At 39.1% G+C, this 17,661-nt stretch overlaps 1 protein-coding gene across 1 annotated transcript; it reads right to left on the reverse strand.

The window, feature by feature from the left end:
- Positions 1 to 834: 834 nt before the first annotated feature.
- Positions 835 to 10,048, reverse strand: RRM2 (ribonucleotide reductase regulatory subunit M2). Its single transcript, XM_043986046.1, has 10 exons — positions 9,848 to 10,048; positions 9,397 to 9,471; positions 8,864 to 9,016; positions 8,053 to 8,169; positions 7,575 to 7,708; positions 6,219 to 6,313; positions 5,468 to 5,601; positions 2,012 to 2,116; positions 1,795 to 1,908; positions 835 to 1,698 (listed from the first exon to the last, which is right to left on the reverse strand). The coding sequence occupies exons 1-10, from the start codon at positions 9,944 to 9,946 to the stop codon at positions 1,546 to 1,548; spliced, it is 1,179 nt and encodes a 392-aa protein (XP_043841981.1). The 5' UTR covers positions 9,947 to 10,048; the 3' UTR covers positions 835 to 1,545.
- Between the last annotated feature and the right edge of the window lie 7,613 nt (positions 10,049 to 17,661).

Raw genomic sequence — 17,661 nt, forward strand, 5'->3', positions numbered from 1 at the left:
ATAAGCCTGTTACAAAGACCCTAACTTTTTCATGCCCACAAATTTAAAACTACTACCCAGATTCTTAGATGACACATTGTAAATGCCCTCACCTTGTCATTTCCAATGCAAGAAAATATCCAAATGTAGCAATATCATTTTAGGTTCCATCACTTAACAGCCTAAATATTTTAATTCTTCACTTTTTTAGTAGTCAATTAATTAAATATATCTTTGAGTTTACTAAGGAAAATAAGGCCTAAATTTTGTGTTAAGGTACAGTATTATCTCGGGCTCAATTTGTATCTGGACATTCATCTCCTCACTTGTTACCTAGGTCCCTTTTAGCTCCAAAATTTACAATGCCAAAGTCTTAGTCACAACACTCTTTTGGGGTTTTGTTTTTGCAGAAAAATGAGGGTTAAGTGACTTGCCCAGGGTCACACAGCTAGTAAGTGTCAAGTGTCTGAGGCTCAGGTCCTCCTGAATCCAAGGCCAGTGCTTTATCCACTGGGCCACTTAGCTGCCCCCACTCAACACCTTTTTAATCTGATATTGAATCTTCATTTTATAAAATTGGTAACTAACTAGGCAACTCTAACACTAAAATAAAAAGAAGGCAATTGGACTTACATCAGTTTCCAGGAAAGAATTTCCTCATTTTTGAGTGTCCTGTACCAACAAAATTTCAGATCTAACTTCTCATTTTATCCTACTAGAAGTGGCATCCTCTGGTAAATCCTCATTAGATGCCTAATTAGGGAATAGGAAGATCCTGGGTTCTTGAAGTATATAACAGAGGAATACATTGTAGCATGTTACAAAGTTAGGAAGGCATACATACAGTCAATTCTCTATTTTCCAAGAACTTGGCTAAGTTCTTAAAGGCTCTTCAGCCCATTGGTCATACATAGGGCAATGATTTTTGCAGCCAGTGACTCCCACAGAAAGGTTACAATCTTCCATTATGGAGAACAGCCACAGGTAAAAATCAGATCCTTTATGTAGTAGTAAACATGAAACAATGACGATCTAGTTACTCAGATTTACACCTTTCAATAGTACAAATGTGGTTTTGTTTATTTTTATGTAAAGTGCCAGCTTTATGTACAAACTAAAAAAGAATAAAGTAAACTTTTAAAACCTGCTTTGCAGCAAGCGGTGAGGCTGCCATTTTTCCAATTATGGCTGGATCTGCCTAGAAACCAAGGGTTTAATCTGTTGCATTAAACTAGCTTAAGGGGTCTCCCCATTCTAAAGCCAAAATGGCTAAGACATCCAAGCTACAGAAAGCCATCTAAGATCAGTCTTCTTGCAAAAGCATTAACACTTTCATTTTCAGATCTTTCACAAAAATCCGAGTAGCTTATGTCAAGTACCACCACATCCTAAGGCAACACCACTTGCAAATGTTAAATAAGATTTTTCTGAGGTAGCTACACAACAGTCTCAAATGCCAATAATGGACATTTCTTAGTACAGTCATTTCACCGTGTAGCATTAAAAGTAACTGATTTTCTCGGTGGAAAAAAAACCCAGCTAAATAATAGCATGTCTTCAGTTCATCTAGAAGTCCGCATCCAAGGTAAAAGAATTCTCAGTTGGACTTGACATCACTCCCATTCTCTGATATTCTCCTACTCTCTTCTCAAAGAAGTTAGTTTTCCCTTCCAATGAGATATTCTCCATAAAATCAAATGGATTTTCTGCTCTAAAAATCTGAAAAATACAAAGTTCAAATCAACATTAATCCAAACGAATCTTCCTTGTGTACTGTATTTAGCACTATGACAAAAGCCATTTAAAATACCGTACCTTGCTAAAACCTAGTTCCAACATAAGTCTGTCTGCTACAAATTCAATGTACTGCTTCATTAAAGTGCAATTCATTCCGATCAACTTTACAGGCAATGCTTCAGTCAAGAACTCCTATAGAGAAAAAAGAAAAAAAAAGTTGAGTTTTTTTAAGAGCTACAACCTAAAAATGATTTACATTTTGAGACAAAAGTGAGAAATTGGTTATATTACCTACCTGTTCTATTCTAACAGCATTGATGATAATTTCTTTTACTTTTTCCTCTGAAGGCTTGTGTACCAGGTGTTTGAACATTAAGCAGGCAAAATCACAGTGTAAACCCTATAATATTTAAAGGGATACTCATAAAGTAATCATTAAGACAACATAATTTTCTGTCAAACAGTTACTTTATTGCCTTTGTTCTACTCTAGTAGAGTACTCTTACTCTTACTCTTACTCTAGTAAGGGACATTTCCACAGAAGACTACTTTGTTACCTCCCCAGGGCATGGACTTATCTCTGGGTAGGCTCTCTGGTAGGTACAAGTTTTGGAAAAGTCTACATCACACTAGAAAGGTTTTGAGTACAGGTCTCATGACATACTGTCTACCTTCAGATGATCAACCCAGCTAATTCTACAGAGGCTCATCATTAATATATTAAGTCTTTGGCCAAATAAAACAAGTCAAAATAAAGTGACTCAGTTCCCCCATGGTTCCCTTCTGCTTTAGCAGAAGCTACGGTAGAATGGAATAAAAGGCTGCTAAGAAACAGTTTCTAGGCTATGCACTAACATTAACTATTAGTAGGTACTTAGTGAGATTCTAGTTCACCAAACAAGTAGAAATATCACTGGGAGAAGTGAACTATAACAGATAGTTTCACTTTAAATGAACTAAGATTAGGGAAGCTGCAACAGCTGATGTAGAGAATCAGGAGGTAGGGAAATTCTACAAAAAACCTTTATAGTTCACAAAAATAAAACTGGATTTGATAAGGCCATCTCAAATTAAACACCATATAGCTCAGTCCTCAATGACTTCAATGAAAATATGGACATAGAAGAGGATGGTGAAAAATGCCTCAGGATCAAGATATCAAGGCTTGATAGACCAAAAGCATCAAACCTATATTTACTTTGAGAGAATCAGGGAGCACTCACTGGACATGTGCACATCCAAGTTTATTTTCATAACAGTGAAATTTCTCTTGACAGGAAACAAGTAGCTACTAATATGGGTGTCATTTCTAAATTGTCTTTATTCAATTATTTTTTTTGGATTAAATAATTAAATCAGTACCAAATTAGAATATGACTTATAATAAAAACTAGAAATTGCTTCAGCCAACACACCTCATCTCCCTTTTAAACAGAGCTTTAGCAGCTAAGGGCAACAAATACTAGTTTAAAACTGATTTTCAGTCTAACTATCCACAGAGGAAAAAACAAGTGCATAAAGAATGCCTGTGGGCTAATGACTTACACTTGGATGGACAGCACATAGCGCTGGGCCATAAGCACATATATTGTGGACAGATGTTAAAGATAATAAACCAGATCTAGAACTGAATAAGGGAAAGTTGGCTGCATTTGGGAAAATTGTGATGACCTCTTTTTTTTGTGATGACCTTTCAATGACCAAGCTTTTTCCTGACATTTTTTGAACATCAAGTCTTACAGTGATGCTAGAGCTAAATATCATTAAATATCATAATTTCAGAATAATCAAAGCCATAGGTTTATAGGATCACATATCATAAACTCAGAGACCTTAGAAAACATAAGCCATTCCCCTCTTGGATTGTAAATTCCTTAATAGCAGGGACTAGCTGGGGGTGGGGGTGGGGGTGGGGGTGGGGAGGGAGGCCTTTCTTTGTGCATTTTCAAGTGCACAGTGCCTGGCACATAGTAGGCACTTAATAAATGCTTGCTTGTTGTTAGGAAACTGAGGCACAGAAATAACTTGTTTGAGGTCATAAGTTATAAGTGGAAGAGCTAGAATTTGGACTTTAGTCCTCTGACAAATCCAGTGCTCTTTTCCACTGTTACCTGTACTCAAAGGGCAAATGACTGTCACTTGCTTAAGGTAATTTTCAATGGCAGAGCAAGGATTTGGGCCAAGGCTCTCTGATTTCAGTGATTGTGTGTGTATGTATACACGCACTCTATCTTTTTTTTGTTCTAGATCTAAGTTTATTGGTGTAGGAAACTCCCTCCACCATTGCAGATCTGTAAGTTCTGATTTTTGTGATTTGGGGGGGGGGGTGAGTAATGAGGGTGAAGTGACTTGCCCAGGGTCACACAGCTAGTAAGTGTCAAGTGTCTGACACTGGATTTGAACTCAGGTCCTCCTGAATCCACTGCGCCACCTAGATGCCCCTATTTTTTGTGATTTTCAAAAGTTGCCTAAGGACAATGAGAAATTAAATGACTTCCCCAGGGTAACAGTATCCATCTTATTACAGATCCTTCAATGATAAGAAATATTTTGGGAGCTACTAATATCAGTACCAGAAATGCCTTTTAACTGCCCATTCTAGAAGGTAAATAACTGCATCACTCAGAAGCTCAAGTTTATCTTCAAGGTCTAGAAAACTGATCTAAGGCTTCATAACTTAATGCTTCACTCATTTACTAAATATGAAGATAGCACTTTTAAGGGGAGTAAGATTTGTCATATTTCTTATATACTAATCAAAATGAAAGAGTTAAGACAGATTTATTAGCTCCCAGAGCTCTATTCTTAACTGCCTAAATAAGTTATCCAATTTTAAGAGTTAAATCAAAACAACACACCTTGACCTCACTCAAAGTTCACATAGAGAATCTATTTCTCATGGACTTAGGTCAGAGCTGTGTTGCATTGAAAAAGCTACCCAAAACATAATCACCATATTCTACCACTGTCAAATCAATCTAAATGCACTCATTAGAGATAGCAGAAGCAATCAAACCTTCTTTAACAATTTCAATGACACTGAAAAGAAAATAAAGAATTTACAGAATAGTAGGAATCAAGTTCAAAGTTCTTTAGTCAGGAAATTGGGTTAGCAGGAGGAAACAGTAAAAGTCACACTGTAACCTCAGTCCATTCAATTCAGCTAGTATCTATTAAGTGCCTACTATGAGTAAGGCACTCTATTGAGCATTATAACTGTAATCCGAATTTAAGCAGCTGCATTTATTGGGCCAGTGGCTTCTAACCAGAATGACCACTGCTTTATAATGTTAAAAAAAAAAAAAACACCTAACCCAACCCTTTCTTTCCTCACCAACAATATACACTGTACCATTAGTGTCAATATAGAGAACAGTGCTTTGACTGGGTAATTATTACAAAAAGTCTGAACTCACTAGTATTATATGACATTATATTCACTCATGCAAAGTAAAAGATATTACTGAAGGGAGGCAGAGTGGTATGGTAGAAAGAGGTATCAGAGGACCTGGTTTCAAATCCCACATCTAATGCTTCCTATTTATGTGATCCTGAGCAAGTCACAACCTCCCTTGGCCTCTACAGAATAAGAGGGGATGGAGTGGATGATGGTCTGCTATCCCCTTAAGCTCTAAATCTATGCTCCTACAACTCCTCAAGAACTTAAGCCACGTGGATAACTTTGATTTAGTTAGCCTGATAAGAGTTATAGATACACATTGAATTGTCCATAGTTTATTTATACATTTACCTCATCTCTACTAATAAGTTCATTGGAAAAGGTTAATCCAGGCATTAAACCTCTTTTCTTGAGCCAGAATATGGATGCAAAAGAACCAGAAAAGAAGATTCCTTCAACAGCTGCAAAAGCTACAACACGTTCACCTGTTAAAAAAAAGGCAAATCAAACTTTCTATTAGCATCTAATATTTCTAAATCTCAAACACAAGATTTTTTAAAAAGGTCCTTTGTCCATTGCAATGAAATGAAGATCTTAAGAATCTTGAGGAACATCTACATTTTAGGAAGAGCTATGTAATCAAGATAACAAACCAGTACATCAAAATTAAGACAAATAAGTTTTTATGCAAATCTAAAAATAGTGATAACTAACAAAGCCTTCCTTTCATTTCCTACAGCTACACACATCACATTTCCATGCAGCTAAGAATGATAGGAAGTCTAGCTGCCAAAGGACAAGACCCCTACTATAGCAACAGATGTTTCTTCTTGGGAGACAAATAAACCACTAACATGACTTAGCATAATGAACTGGGCACTGTGCTTGGCAGGTAAGAAATTCTAGCTCAGATACTACTCAAAAAACATTGTATGCCTGTTTTTCCATTTTTAAAAAGGTATCAGAACTATGAGAATTACATTATATTGGAATTACCTATTTCACATACAGTATTGTTTTTTTAAAATTCTCCTGTAGGAGAGTTTATAAACTGTAAAATGCTATATATAATTATCTTAGTAAGTTCCCTAAATATATTTACCATATGTTGCTTCTTTGTCCCCAATCCATCGCAATGCCCAGTCAGCTTTCTTTTTAACACAAGGTAGTGTTTCAATGGCATTGAAGAGAAATTCCCTAAGAAATTTGCACATCAGGAATTAGTCATCTTCAAATTACAAACGTCAATGAAGAGGAACAGACATCGACACCTCAGAAATTATAGTGTAAGCCTTAATATGCTAAAATGATAAGAGTAATAGCTAGCATTTATATAGTACTTTAAGGTTTGTAAAGTGCTTTACAAATACTTTATCATTTTGTCCTTACAACAAACAATCCTATAAGATATTATTTATAAAGTACTTAGTGCCTGGCACATAGTAGGCAACTCCGAAGCAGACAGAGGTTAAATGACTTGCCCAGAGTTAGGTAAGTATCTGACATTTACCCAGCCAATTTCATAGGTCTTGTGGGGATCTAAAATAACATATGAAAGTTTTTTGAACTGCTACCTTATTAGCCCTCTTATCCCTTAATCTTTTCCTTAGTCTAATTCAACCTCCTTCCCCAGACCCCTCAGATTCTCTAGTATTTAGGAAGATCTAAGTTTAAACTTTTTGATGCCATTAAAGGTGCTCAATTGCTTGATCCTTACTTAATATATTCTACTCTATATATCCAAAGGATACTTTGTTTTCTCAATCCCATGTCTTTATTCTTCCTGCATCTCCATATACCCTACCTTTAAAATCCAGTTTTAATTGCTACCTTCCCTGCTTGCTCATCAGAAAGTCTTGGGGTTTGGGTTGGGTTTTTTTTTAGCTCCTATTAAGCACTTTACTGTATAATTTAAGTCAGCATATGATATATGTATATATATGTATCTGATCATCCCTACTGATTATATATCCCCTGTGGATAGAAACCACATACTATTCATTTTTTTTTCCTCCCCTACAGTAGCTAGTCTTTAATATTAATTTATTTGTTGAAGAAATGATTGAACTAGTAATCAGGAGACTTCTCAGCTCTACCACTAGCTAGGTGTTACCTTAGAGAAATTATTCCCCTCTCAGTTTTATCTGTAAAATGAGAAAGTTGGACTACTATTCTTCATCGGCTAGATTTTCTTTAAGATCCCTTTAATCTTGAAAAGATAATGAGTTGGTCTCTTTTTAAACAGACATCTAATAAAAGCAAATACATAGAAGGAAAAGAAACATATTTGACCTTTTGCTCTCTCATAATGTGGAATCTTTTATGAACTCTCACATATATTATTGATTCCTGAGCATTTGCTCATTCCAGTTTAAAATATTAAAATCCTTATGTTCAACCAGAAATTTAAATACAGGCCTAAAAATCAAATACATAGATAGAGCTAGCAAATACCAACCTTTCTTTGGGGTCCTTAATATAAGTGTCAATAAGGAGACTATACATTTCAGAATGTATGTTTTCCATAGCAATTTGGAAACCATAGAAACAGCGAGCTTCAGTTATCTGCACTTCTTGGCTAAACCGCTCCACCTAATGGACAAACATCAAGATTAAATACTCAGTTGGCTCCAACCTACCCAGCTAGTTAGATAATAATGAGTGTTTGACTTCCAGCTACTTAGCAATGAGTCCTAAAACCAAATGAGATTCCAGGGCTCTTATTTTGGAGTCAGTGTTAAAGCCTAACCCTACCTAAAACAGTTGGCCAAAATGCTTACAGATTATATGTGAAAAATATTGATTTTCTGAATGAAGACTACCTGTGTTTCTGCTTTATAAGGAAATTAGGATAATGTGCTCAAAACTGAAAAGGCCTGTCTTCTGTGGTTATTATTTCTTTAAGCTAAGAAACTACATGTTTCCCATAAACTTACCAAATTTTCATTTACTATGCCATCACTTGCTGCAAAGAAAGCTAACACATGAGATATGAAGTATTTCTCCTCAGGTTTCAGTGCTTCCCAGTGCTGAATATCCTTAGAGAGATCCACCTGAAGCACAAAAGTTTAGTTTCAGTACAAAAGGAACTTAAGTTTCCCTTAGGTAAGTCTGTAATATTTCTTTTTTCTCCTCAGACATATCAGTTATAGTGCCTAATACCCATTCACTTGAGAAAATCTTCTATTAGTTTGCAAATTCTGAGGACCAAACTATACCAGCTTTTAATATTTGTATCTTCAGTCCCTAAGACAGTACATTATATAACTAGCAGGCAGGGAGCAAGACCAGACTTGTGATGATTTCAATGTAGGGGCCTGGCAGTATGGAATCACCCTCCAAAGATCAAGATCAGTGCTTCTCCCTTGTCGTTTGGTTAATGGGTTACTAAGTGACTTGCTTGACGTGACACAGCTAGTTTTTTAGAGACAGGTCTGGAGCCCCACCCAGTCTTCCTGCCTCAATCCCAGTCCTTTACAGTATCACAATAAAATTCAACAAAGGGCTTTAGTGCCATGCTCAGAAATTTAAATAAGATCATGCCTGCCCTAAAGAAATCTACAACAATTAAATGGGAAAAAATCTCAAAATTATAATGGCATAAGATGAATACAAGTCTCCACTTCTAAAAATGTAGTTGAAGAGATCCTTTTCCTAATAAAGGGTTACTGAAATGCAAGTTAAAAGTTTAAAAGATTTCCCTACAATCCTGACAACTGGATCCTGCAAGCTCTGGGACAGTCTCACCTCCTCAGCTGTCCAGAAGGAGGCCTCTGCTTTCTTATACATTTGCCAGATGTCATGGTACTGAATGGGGAAGATGACAAAGCGCCTGGGATTCTCTTTTAGGAGTGGTTCGTCTTCCTTGCTGGGCAAGGCTGACCCATTAAGTGCTTTTACCTACATAAAAGGGGAACAACAAAAAAGTCTCATGGAACAGCTTCCATAGGAAGGAGAGGAGAGGGTGGGGGAAGTAAGGAAGAGGGAAGGGACGAATGTGTGAATGGCAGAACAGAGGTGGGGAATGAAGGCGGGAAAAGAGAGAGTGAGGAGAAGAGGCGGGGAAAATAAGGAGGTGGGGCGGAGAGGGGAGCAGGGATTGGGTAACCAGGGAACAGCTGCTCGGAGACAAAGAGGCATTTGGCGCCAATACCAAATTCCACCGGCTTGGGTTTCTCCTTACCCTACACCCCGCACTAGATACTGAACTTCTTCTGTCCCCCACCCCCACCCCCACCCCCACCTTCACCTCCCCTTCCCAGCAGCCAAGGACAACTCACCGGCTCCGAGGGCTCCTGGAAAATCTTTCTCGCCGTCTTACTGGCCAGGACCCGGGTGCTATTCAGGGAAGGAGGCTGGAAAAGGAGGAGGCACAGGCGTACCCCGTGAGCGAGAGGTCACGGGTGGGGTATCCGCCCCTGCCCCGACCTCCGGCCTCTGCGGCTCTCTCACTTTCCCTTCCCAAGGCCGGGCCCTCCCGGGCATGCCTGACTTTTTGCAGAGGCACGCACGCACGCGCACGCACGCACACACACCCTGGCTTCTCTTTGTCATACACACAATTCAATACACGTTTATTAAGCCTAACACCCCACCCCACCCCCACACCATCCTGGCCTCTCTTTGTCATACACACACTTCATTCATTCAATAAATGTTTATTAAGCCTGACACACACACACACACACACACACACACACACACACACACACACACACACACCCCACCCACCGTGTTCTCCTTGTCTGTAAGCTTGAGCGCCTTGAGAGGAGAAAGGCGAAGTTGCTGCGGGTCGGTGACTGTGGAGAGTGGGGCGCGGGAGGACTGCATGGCGGCGGCTGGAGGGCGGACGGGTGAAGCGCGAGGAAGAAGCAGAAGACGAGCTGGCCCGGAGCAGCTTGGACAGACGTTCTCCTGACAGGTCAGAGCATTCAAAGCGACCTGCGCGCTCCTCTGACCGGCCTTATATCCCATTCGAGCTTGGCGCCATATTTTCCCGCAGACCAATCAACAACGGAGGAAGAACCTGTGCTTCGTCTTCTCATTGGCGCTGGGGCTGGGTAAACCCACCCCTTCTTTCTGCCATTGGTTGGAAGAGTAGCGCGGGAGATTCGAGAGCTGTCCGGGGCGGGGCCGCGCGCGCTTTCCCGGGCCCTTGAACTGACCGGGAGGATTTCCTGCAGTGCATCCCTGGGACCCGGGGACAGACGTCAGAGATGCCGGGGCATTTAATTGTACTTAAGAACTGCCAGACTGCGAGGGAACTAACTCAGAACATGGCTGCCTTTTGGGGGCGAAAATCAGCGTCCTCTATTAAATCCCAGAGACCTGTGCCCCTTTACACACTCATACTTGACAATAAAAGTCTAAACTATATTAAGATTCCCGGTAAATGAGGACGGGAGGAAAAGAATTAAAGAGTTTTGGTTTTGGTTTCTCCAAAAGTAGCGTCTAAAAATCCAAGCGGTCTCCGCTTAAGTCTGGAGAAACTTCCGTTTCCGATTGAGGAATTTTCCGCGAATTGCAGTAGCAGAGTAAAGCAATAGCGCGGCCTTCAGTTAGGAAACAGTCAGCTTTCTAAAACCATAATGAAGTAGAATGAGACTGAAGTCAGAAGACTTGGGAAAAACCTCACGGATCTGCTCTACTTTCTGCGAGGCCTGGAGCAAGTTACTCCTTTTTTCCAGGTTAATCCTTTCTAGATCTGAGGAACCGGTAGAGTGGAAGGAGGTTGAGTGATGAGTCTCTAAATTCCCGCCAGGTTCTAAATTCTATAAATCCACCGCACGACAGATTAGACCACTCCCCACACACACACCCTTTCTTTAGTGGCAAAAGATTTCGCAACAAAACTTCTGAAAATGCCGGTAACCCTGCCAAATGAAATAAACAGTAAAAAATCAACGTTATCTGGCATAGAGACTTTGAGATGGCCTTGAATCTGGTACTTATCTGCTGACAGTCACAAAATTCAAATTAGTCTTGCAAATCTAGAGTGACAAAATTGAATATCTACTTTTTTTCCTCTTAGATTCATATATTTAGGAATTGGAAAGGAATTACCTCTCCCTTCTTCCACTCTATCCCAAAATAGAATTTATGTTTCTCTGAAATGAATCAGTAGATGTAGTTTGAAAATGTAATGTCTATTTGTAATTTGTCAGATTAACACATTGCTACTGTATACTCCAGTCTCCATTTATATTAAAGGAGAAAAAAAAAATCTGGTTCTTTGCATTATCCAAACCCAGCAAAAGCTACTGAAGATAATTCCTAAGGATTGTTAAATTATCATGATAAATGCATTTAATGTAGAGTCCCAATTCAAGAAGCAGTACAAAACAGACTGCAATTTGTACTTTTCCCCCACCCAGGACAAAGGGTGTGGTAGGGAGGAGAGGAAGGGCAAACCTTGTTTGTGTGTGTGTGGTTTTCATGATTCATAGAATAGTTAGTACATATTCACCTTTCAAACTGAAAAAAAAAAAACAAAACAGGCGGGAGATAGAGAAAAAGAAGCCAAAGCTATGAGAAACTCCATAGCTGTTAGATAGATGAACAGATAGGTAGATAGGAAGATAGATAGATAGATAGATAGATAGATAGATAGATAGATAGATAGATAGATAGATAGATAGATAGATAGAACAAACCTAATTTAATTTAAGACTTTATATATTCAAACATTCTCAGCATCTAAGTCTTCAGCTGTTGGCCTAGAAATAGAAAATAACTTTTAGAAAAATAACTCTTTCTTAGATAATATCTTTTAAAGAACAACCTTCTCCCAATCCTATCAATTGTCCTCTTTATAAATAGAAGCTATAGAGACTTTCCTCCAGTCTTGATTCTGGAAAGGAGAATGTCATTATGATAGAATCAAAGAATTTTATGAGGATGAAGACATCAAAGTGAATAGATTGGGCTCAGTGCTAAAGCACTGAAACTGCCTCCTGCCTTCCCTTTCCCCCCCACTTAAAAAAAAATCTCAGCTTATAATATGTTTCACATAACCAATGTAGCCCCAAACCACTTTCTCTGTAGAATCACCCTATTTTATTTTATTTTATTTTATTTTATTTTATTTTTTGCAGGGCAATGAGGGTTAAGTGACTTACCCAGGGTCACAGAGACCCTATTTTAACATGTTTAGTATATACAGTGTCATAGTTTACAAAGCTATTTATATTTATGATATTTATCATGCTTTATCTTCATAACAGCCTTATTATTGTCTTCATGTCAGATTAAGAAACTGACGTTCAGAGGAGTTAAATGATGTGTTCAAAGCCACTAGAATCAATAAATGGCAAAGACTGAGCTAGAGCCTAGATCATATAACTACGGATACAGTGTTCTTTCCATTAAAACATTGCAGCTCCCTCAATCTTCCTTTCTAGTTTCATTCCATTATCCTAATAATTCAATATTCTATCTCCATTCCCTACTTCCTAATACTGGCTTTGCTAGGTTTCCCACCTACCTGATATGCCTTTGATGTGAGCTTTTCTACAATCTTTCATGCTGACACCCTCAGTTTCCTATACCTAATGAGAATAGTTAACATTTATATAAGGCTTACTATGTGTCAGGCACCGTGTTAAGTGCTTTTACAATTATTATCTCATTTGATCCTCACAACAACCCTGGGAGATACATACTACTAATATCCCCATTTTACAGTTGAAGAAACTGAGGCAGAAATTAATTGCTCAGGGTCACATAGCCAAGATGTAGCTGAGGCTAGTTTTGAATTCGGGTCTTCTAGACTCCAGGCCTAGCACTCTATTCACTATGCCATCTAAGGAACTATATACCCCAAATCCCCCTTCTAACATATGACATACATTATTTATGAGTATACATATTGTACCCCCCCCTTCCTTCCAGTTGAATACAAGTTCCTTGAGGGCAGAAACTTTCATTTTTTGTTTTTATACACCTAGAACTTAGTATGGTACCTGACAGATGATAGGCACTTTATTCAATATTTTTTAAATGACTCAAAGATGAAACAAGACTATTCCTGCCCCCTCAAATTTACAGTCTTTCCTTTAGGAGATTGATTTAGAGTTTGCACAAAATAACTACTTCTATTAGGCAGATCCAGAAGATAAGGTTGTGTAATTTAAGATTCTAAATGTGGATTCTAATCTGTTCCCCCAGTTTTGGGGGAAACTGACTAAAAATCACTGATAAAACGAGTTTAGGTTTTTAAGGGTTTATTGGAAAATAAAAAGAAAAAGATTGAGAACAGAATTCCAACAGCCTGGCATTCCTATCTTTCCTCAAATTTCCTGTGAAGTCCTCTGCCGCCACCACCATCAAGTCAGGAAGCCAAAAAACCCCAGCGCTCTCTGCGCAGGCTCCCTTTCCTCCTTCCTGTCTCCTCCCAGACCATAGGAGGCTCCTCAAGTTGATTGGCTGGTAGCCTTGAGCAAACGTCATTTCCTGACGCCAAGGAAAAGCCACAATGCCTCTGAGGCATTTTCCTCATGGTGGAGCTTTCCCACAGCAAGTCTCCAGTAGGTGGCGTCATTCCAATCATTACAGTGTTTAGGAAAAAATTCTCTCTTAAACTCCAGAAGCCCATCACCAATTATCTTCTGGACAGCTCCACCTTTATGAGCCAGGAAAATCTGAAACTCAACTTGGGGAATATAGGATTCCTTAACTTACTCCTTCTCTAAACCTGCTGTTCCCTTTAACTTTCAGATTTCTGTTAAAGGTGCCAAAATGTTTTCAGTCACCCAGATTTGCAACCACCAAATCATCCTCAATTCTTCCCTTTTCCTCATCCCTTATATCCAATCACTTGCCAAAGCTTCTTGATTCTATTCTTCATAACCCTCACATTCTTCCATCCCCATCTCTCCACATAGCAAGTATCCTAAATAGTTCAGACCTTTTTCATCATATCTGTCCTCCTACTTGATGTACCTGATTCAAGTATCTAGAAGACATAGTAGTAAAATGAAAAGAAAAAAAAATCACTGTCTCTGGAGTCAGTCGTTGTTGTTTTTCAATGGTGTCTGATTCTTCTTGACCCCATTTGGGATTTTCTTGACAAAGATACTGGAATTGTTTGCTATTTCCTTCTCCAGCTCATATTTACAGATGAGGAAACTGAGACAAACAAGATTAAGTGACTCGCCCGGGGTCATATAGCTAGTAAGTGTCTGAGGACTGCAGGGGCATGGTTTTGAAATCCACAGGCCAGAAATAGGGCCAGGAGGGGAATGAAGGCCAGCCTTGGCCCCTCCACAAAATGGAGAGTCCAGGAGAAACTCACCATCTAATTCAATCCTCTCCTTTTTTTTTTTTAAATGAGTAGACTAAGGTCTAGACAGGTGGCTTGCCCAAGGTCACACATGTATTAAGTGTTAGAGGTTAGATTAGAACCTATGTCCTTTGACTCAGTATTCAGTGTTCTTTACAGAGGCAGGTAAGGGGTATAGGGATTAGAGTGCTAGTCCAGGAGTCAAGAAGACTTGAGTCCAAATTTGGCCTTAGCCTCTTACTGTGTGATCCTCAGCAAGTCACTTAACCTCTGTCTGCCTTGTTTTCCTCAATTATAACTTAAAGATAATAATGACACCTATCTCTCAAAGTTGTTGTGAGGATCAAATAAGATAATATTTATAAAGTGCTTAGCACAATACCTGGCATATAGTAGATGCTTAATAAGTGTTCCCTTCCTTTATACTATGTGTGTGTGTGTGTATCTACATACATATATGTGTATGTTATATATGTATATACGTATATGTATATGTTGTGTGTGTGTGTGTGTGTAACAACAAACTCTTATTAGGTACTCAATGGTAAAGAGCACCCATTAGGGTCTGGAAGAGGTAAAAAATTTAGATAAGATACAGTCTCTGTCTTCAAAGAACTTATAGTTACTATTTAATTCAATTCATCAAGCATTTATTAAACTCCAGACAAAACCTTACAAAATAAAGGAGCTTACAACATCATATTGGTGGGAAATAGCAGGTACATAGATGAATAAATACAAAGTATATAAAAATAAATACAAAGTAATTGCACATGGGGCAGAAAACACTAACAATGGTGGGAATAGGGAAAGGATTCCACTAAGAGAGGTTGTTTGAGATAAGCCTTAAAGAAAACCAGAGACTCCAAGAGGGATGCTCCATCTCCCATGGCCATGGCTTTGGCCTAGCTCTCCCCTGTGATCCGCCACCCACTGATCTCCAACATTTAGAATCCCTGATTTCCTTCATGATTCAGCTCAAACCACTTTTTTTTTTCTTACAGGAGTCATTTCCCAGGCCCCTCATATGCTAGTCTTTGCCTCCAGCCTAAGGCCACTTTCCATCTATTGTGTGTGTGTGTGTGTGTGTGTGAGAGAGAGAGAGAGAGAGAGAGAGAGAGAGGCAATTGGGGTTAAGTGACTTGCCCAGGGTCACACAGCTAGTAAGTGTTAAGTGTCCGAGGCCAGATTTGAACTCAGGTCCTCCTGAATCCAAGGCCGGTGCACTATCCACTGCGCCACCTAGCTGCCCCATCTATTCTTTATATATTTTGTATGTAACTAAGCTATTGATACATTGTGAGGGGGCAGCTAGGTGGCGCAGTAGATAGTGCACCGGCCTTGGATTCAGGAAGACCTGAGTTCAAATCCGGCCTCAGACACTTGACACTTACTAGCTGTGTGACCCTGGGCGAGTCACTTACCCCCCTCCCCCGCCATTGCCCCAGCCCCCCCCCCCAAAATAGCCAGGATACATTGTGACGTAGTTAATAGAGTTGACTTTGGAGCTAGAAAATTTTCTACTTCAGACCTCAGTTAGCTCTGTGACCTCCAATGTTACTTAATCTCTCAGTTTCCTATGCAACTCTCTAAAATTATAAATTGCACAGGCAACTAGGTGACATAATGGATAGAGTACCAGCCCTGAAGCTGGGAGAACTTGAGTTCAAATTTCAACTCGGACACTTACTGGTTGTGTGACTCTGGGCAAGTCACTTAACCCTAATTGCCTTAAACATCCATAGTCATCTTCAGTTATCCTGATATATATCTTGCCACTGGATACAGATGGTTGGAGGAGAGAGAGTGAGGTTGGTGACCTTGCTCAGCCCTCCCTCACTTAAATCCAATTCTCACTGCAAGTCATGACATCTCCCTGATGTCATGGTCCTCTTGAAGACTGAAGGACAAACAACAACAACAAATTGCATAAGAAGTGTTGGTCTGGACTATTAGTCCCTATGTACCTTTTTTTTCCTTCTCCACTAGAATGTAAGCATTATAAGACCAGATGTGATTTTTGCCTTCTTGCATATTACCTAGCATTTAGCCCAGTGCCTGGCAAAGAGTGGGACTTAATAAATGCTTCTTAATTAATGGATGACATCATTAGGTTCATGGGATCACAGAGCTAGAGCTAGAAGAGATCTAAGATGCCACCAAATCCAACCCTCTCATTTTATCGATGAGGAAAAGGAGGCCCAGTTTCATTAAATGTCTTACCTATGTGTTGTTGTTGTTGTTCAGTCATTTGCTTCATGTCCAACACTTCATGACCCCATTTGGAAGTTTCTGGGCCTGGAGTGATGTGCCATTTCCTTCTCTAGCCCATTTTACAAATGAAGAAACTGGGTTAAGTGTCAACTAGTTTCCCCTCCAAAAACATCTTGCATTTATTTTACATAGATCTGTATATATTTATGTGCGTAAATGTTGTTTCCCTCAATAGAATATCATGTTCCTGAGAGAATGGTTTAATTCTTTGTATTTATATCACAGCACTTAGGGATATGTTTATATCTCACAGTGACTGTCACATAGGAAATTAGTAAATGCTTTTTAATTTCTTAATTGGTTGTGACAGAAGATAGAATATTATATACAGGAAAACTGAAAGTGGGTCAGAATGACTGACTTTCCAATGTGTGAGGGAGAGAAATGTAAAGTCAGTATAGAAAAAGAGTTTGGAGATTGGTTATAAAGTGTTTTAAATGTTAAACAAGAGGTAATAGGGAGCCCATAAAGATTCTTAAGCAGGGAATGATGTGGGCAGACCTGTGCTTTAGAAATATCAATTGAATAGTGACTGGCAAAAACAACATTCTCCCCCACCCCACCCCACCCACATACTTCCTTCAAGTTAAGCTAGTTTTTCCTTAAAAGGTATTGAGACATTCCTCTAGACCTGGTCAGCTCAGGGGACTAAAAGCTCAGATTATTGATGTCTCTTCCTATCAGCTGAGTACAAAGCAGTTGTGAGGAGCTCCAGGGATTCTGGAAGGCTTTCTTGATGGATCATGATACAGACAAGAGAGCTTGACTCAGATAAATCAACTCAGGATTCTTGTCAAATATACTTCTGTTATGTTTAAGTAAATCCCTTTTTGTTAACTGTTGAATGTCTTATGAGTGTCTCATTATTCCATTATTGAACCTAGACTACCACAGCACTGACTTGAGTAATACCCAGCCTTGAACAAGTGGTATGGAGGAATGATGAAGAGGGGAGAGACTGAACAGGAGACCAATACTCCAAATAAGGGGT

Source organism: Dromiciops gliroides, chromosome 2 (genome assembly GCF_019393635.1).
Source record: "Dromiciops gliroides isolate mDroGli1 chromosome 2, mDroGli1.pri, whole genome shotgun sequence".
Classification (NCBI taxonomy): domain Eukaryota; kingdom Metazoa; phylum Chordata; class Mammalia; order Microbiotheria; family Microbiotheriidae; genus Dromiciops; species Dromiciops gliroides.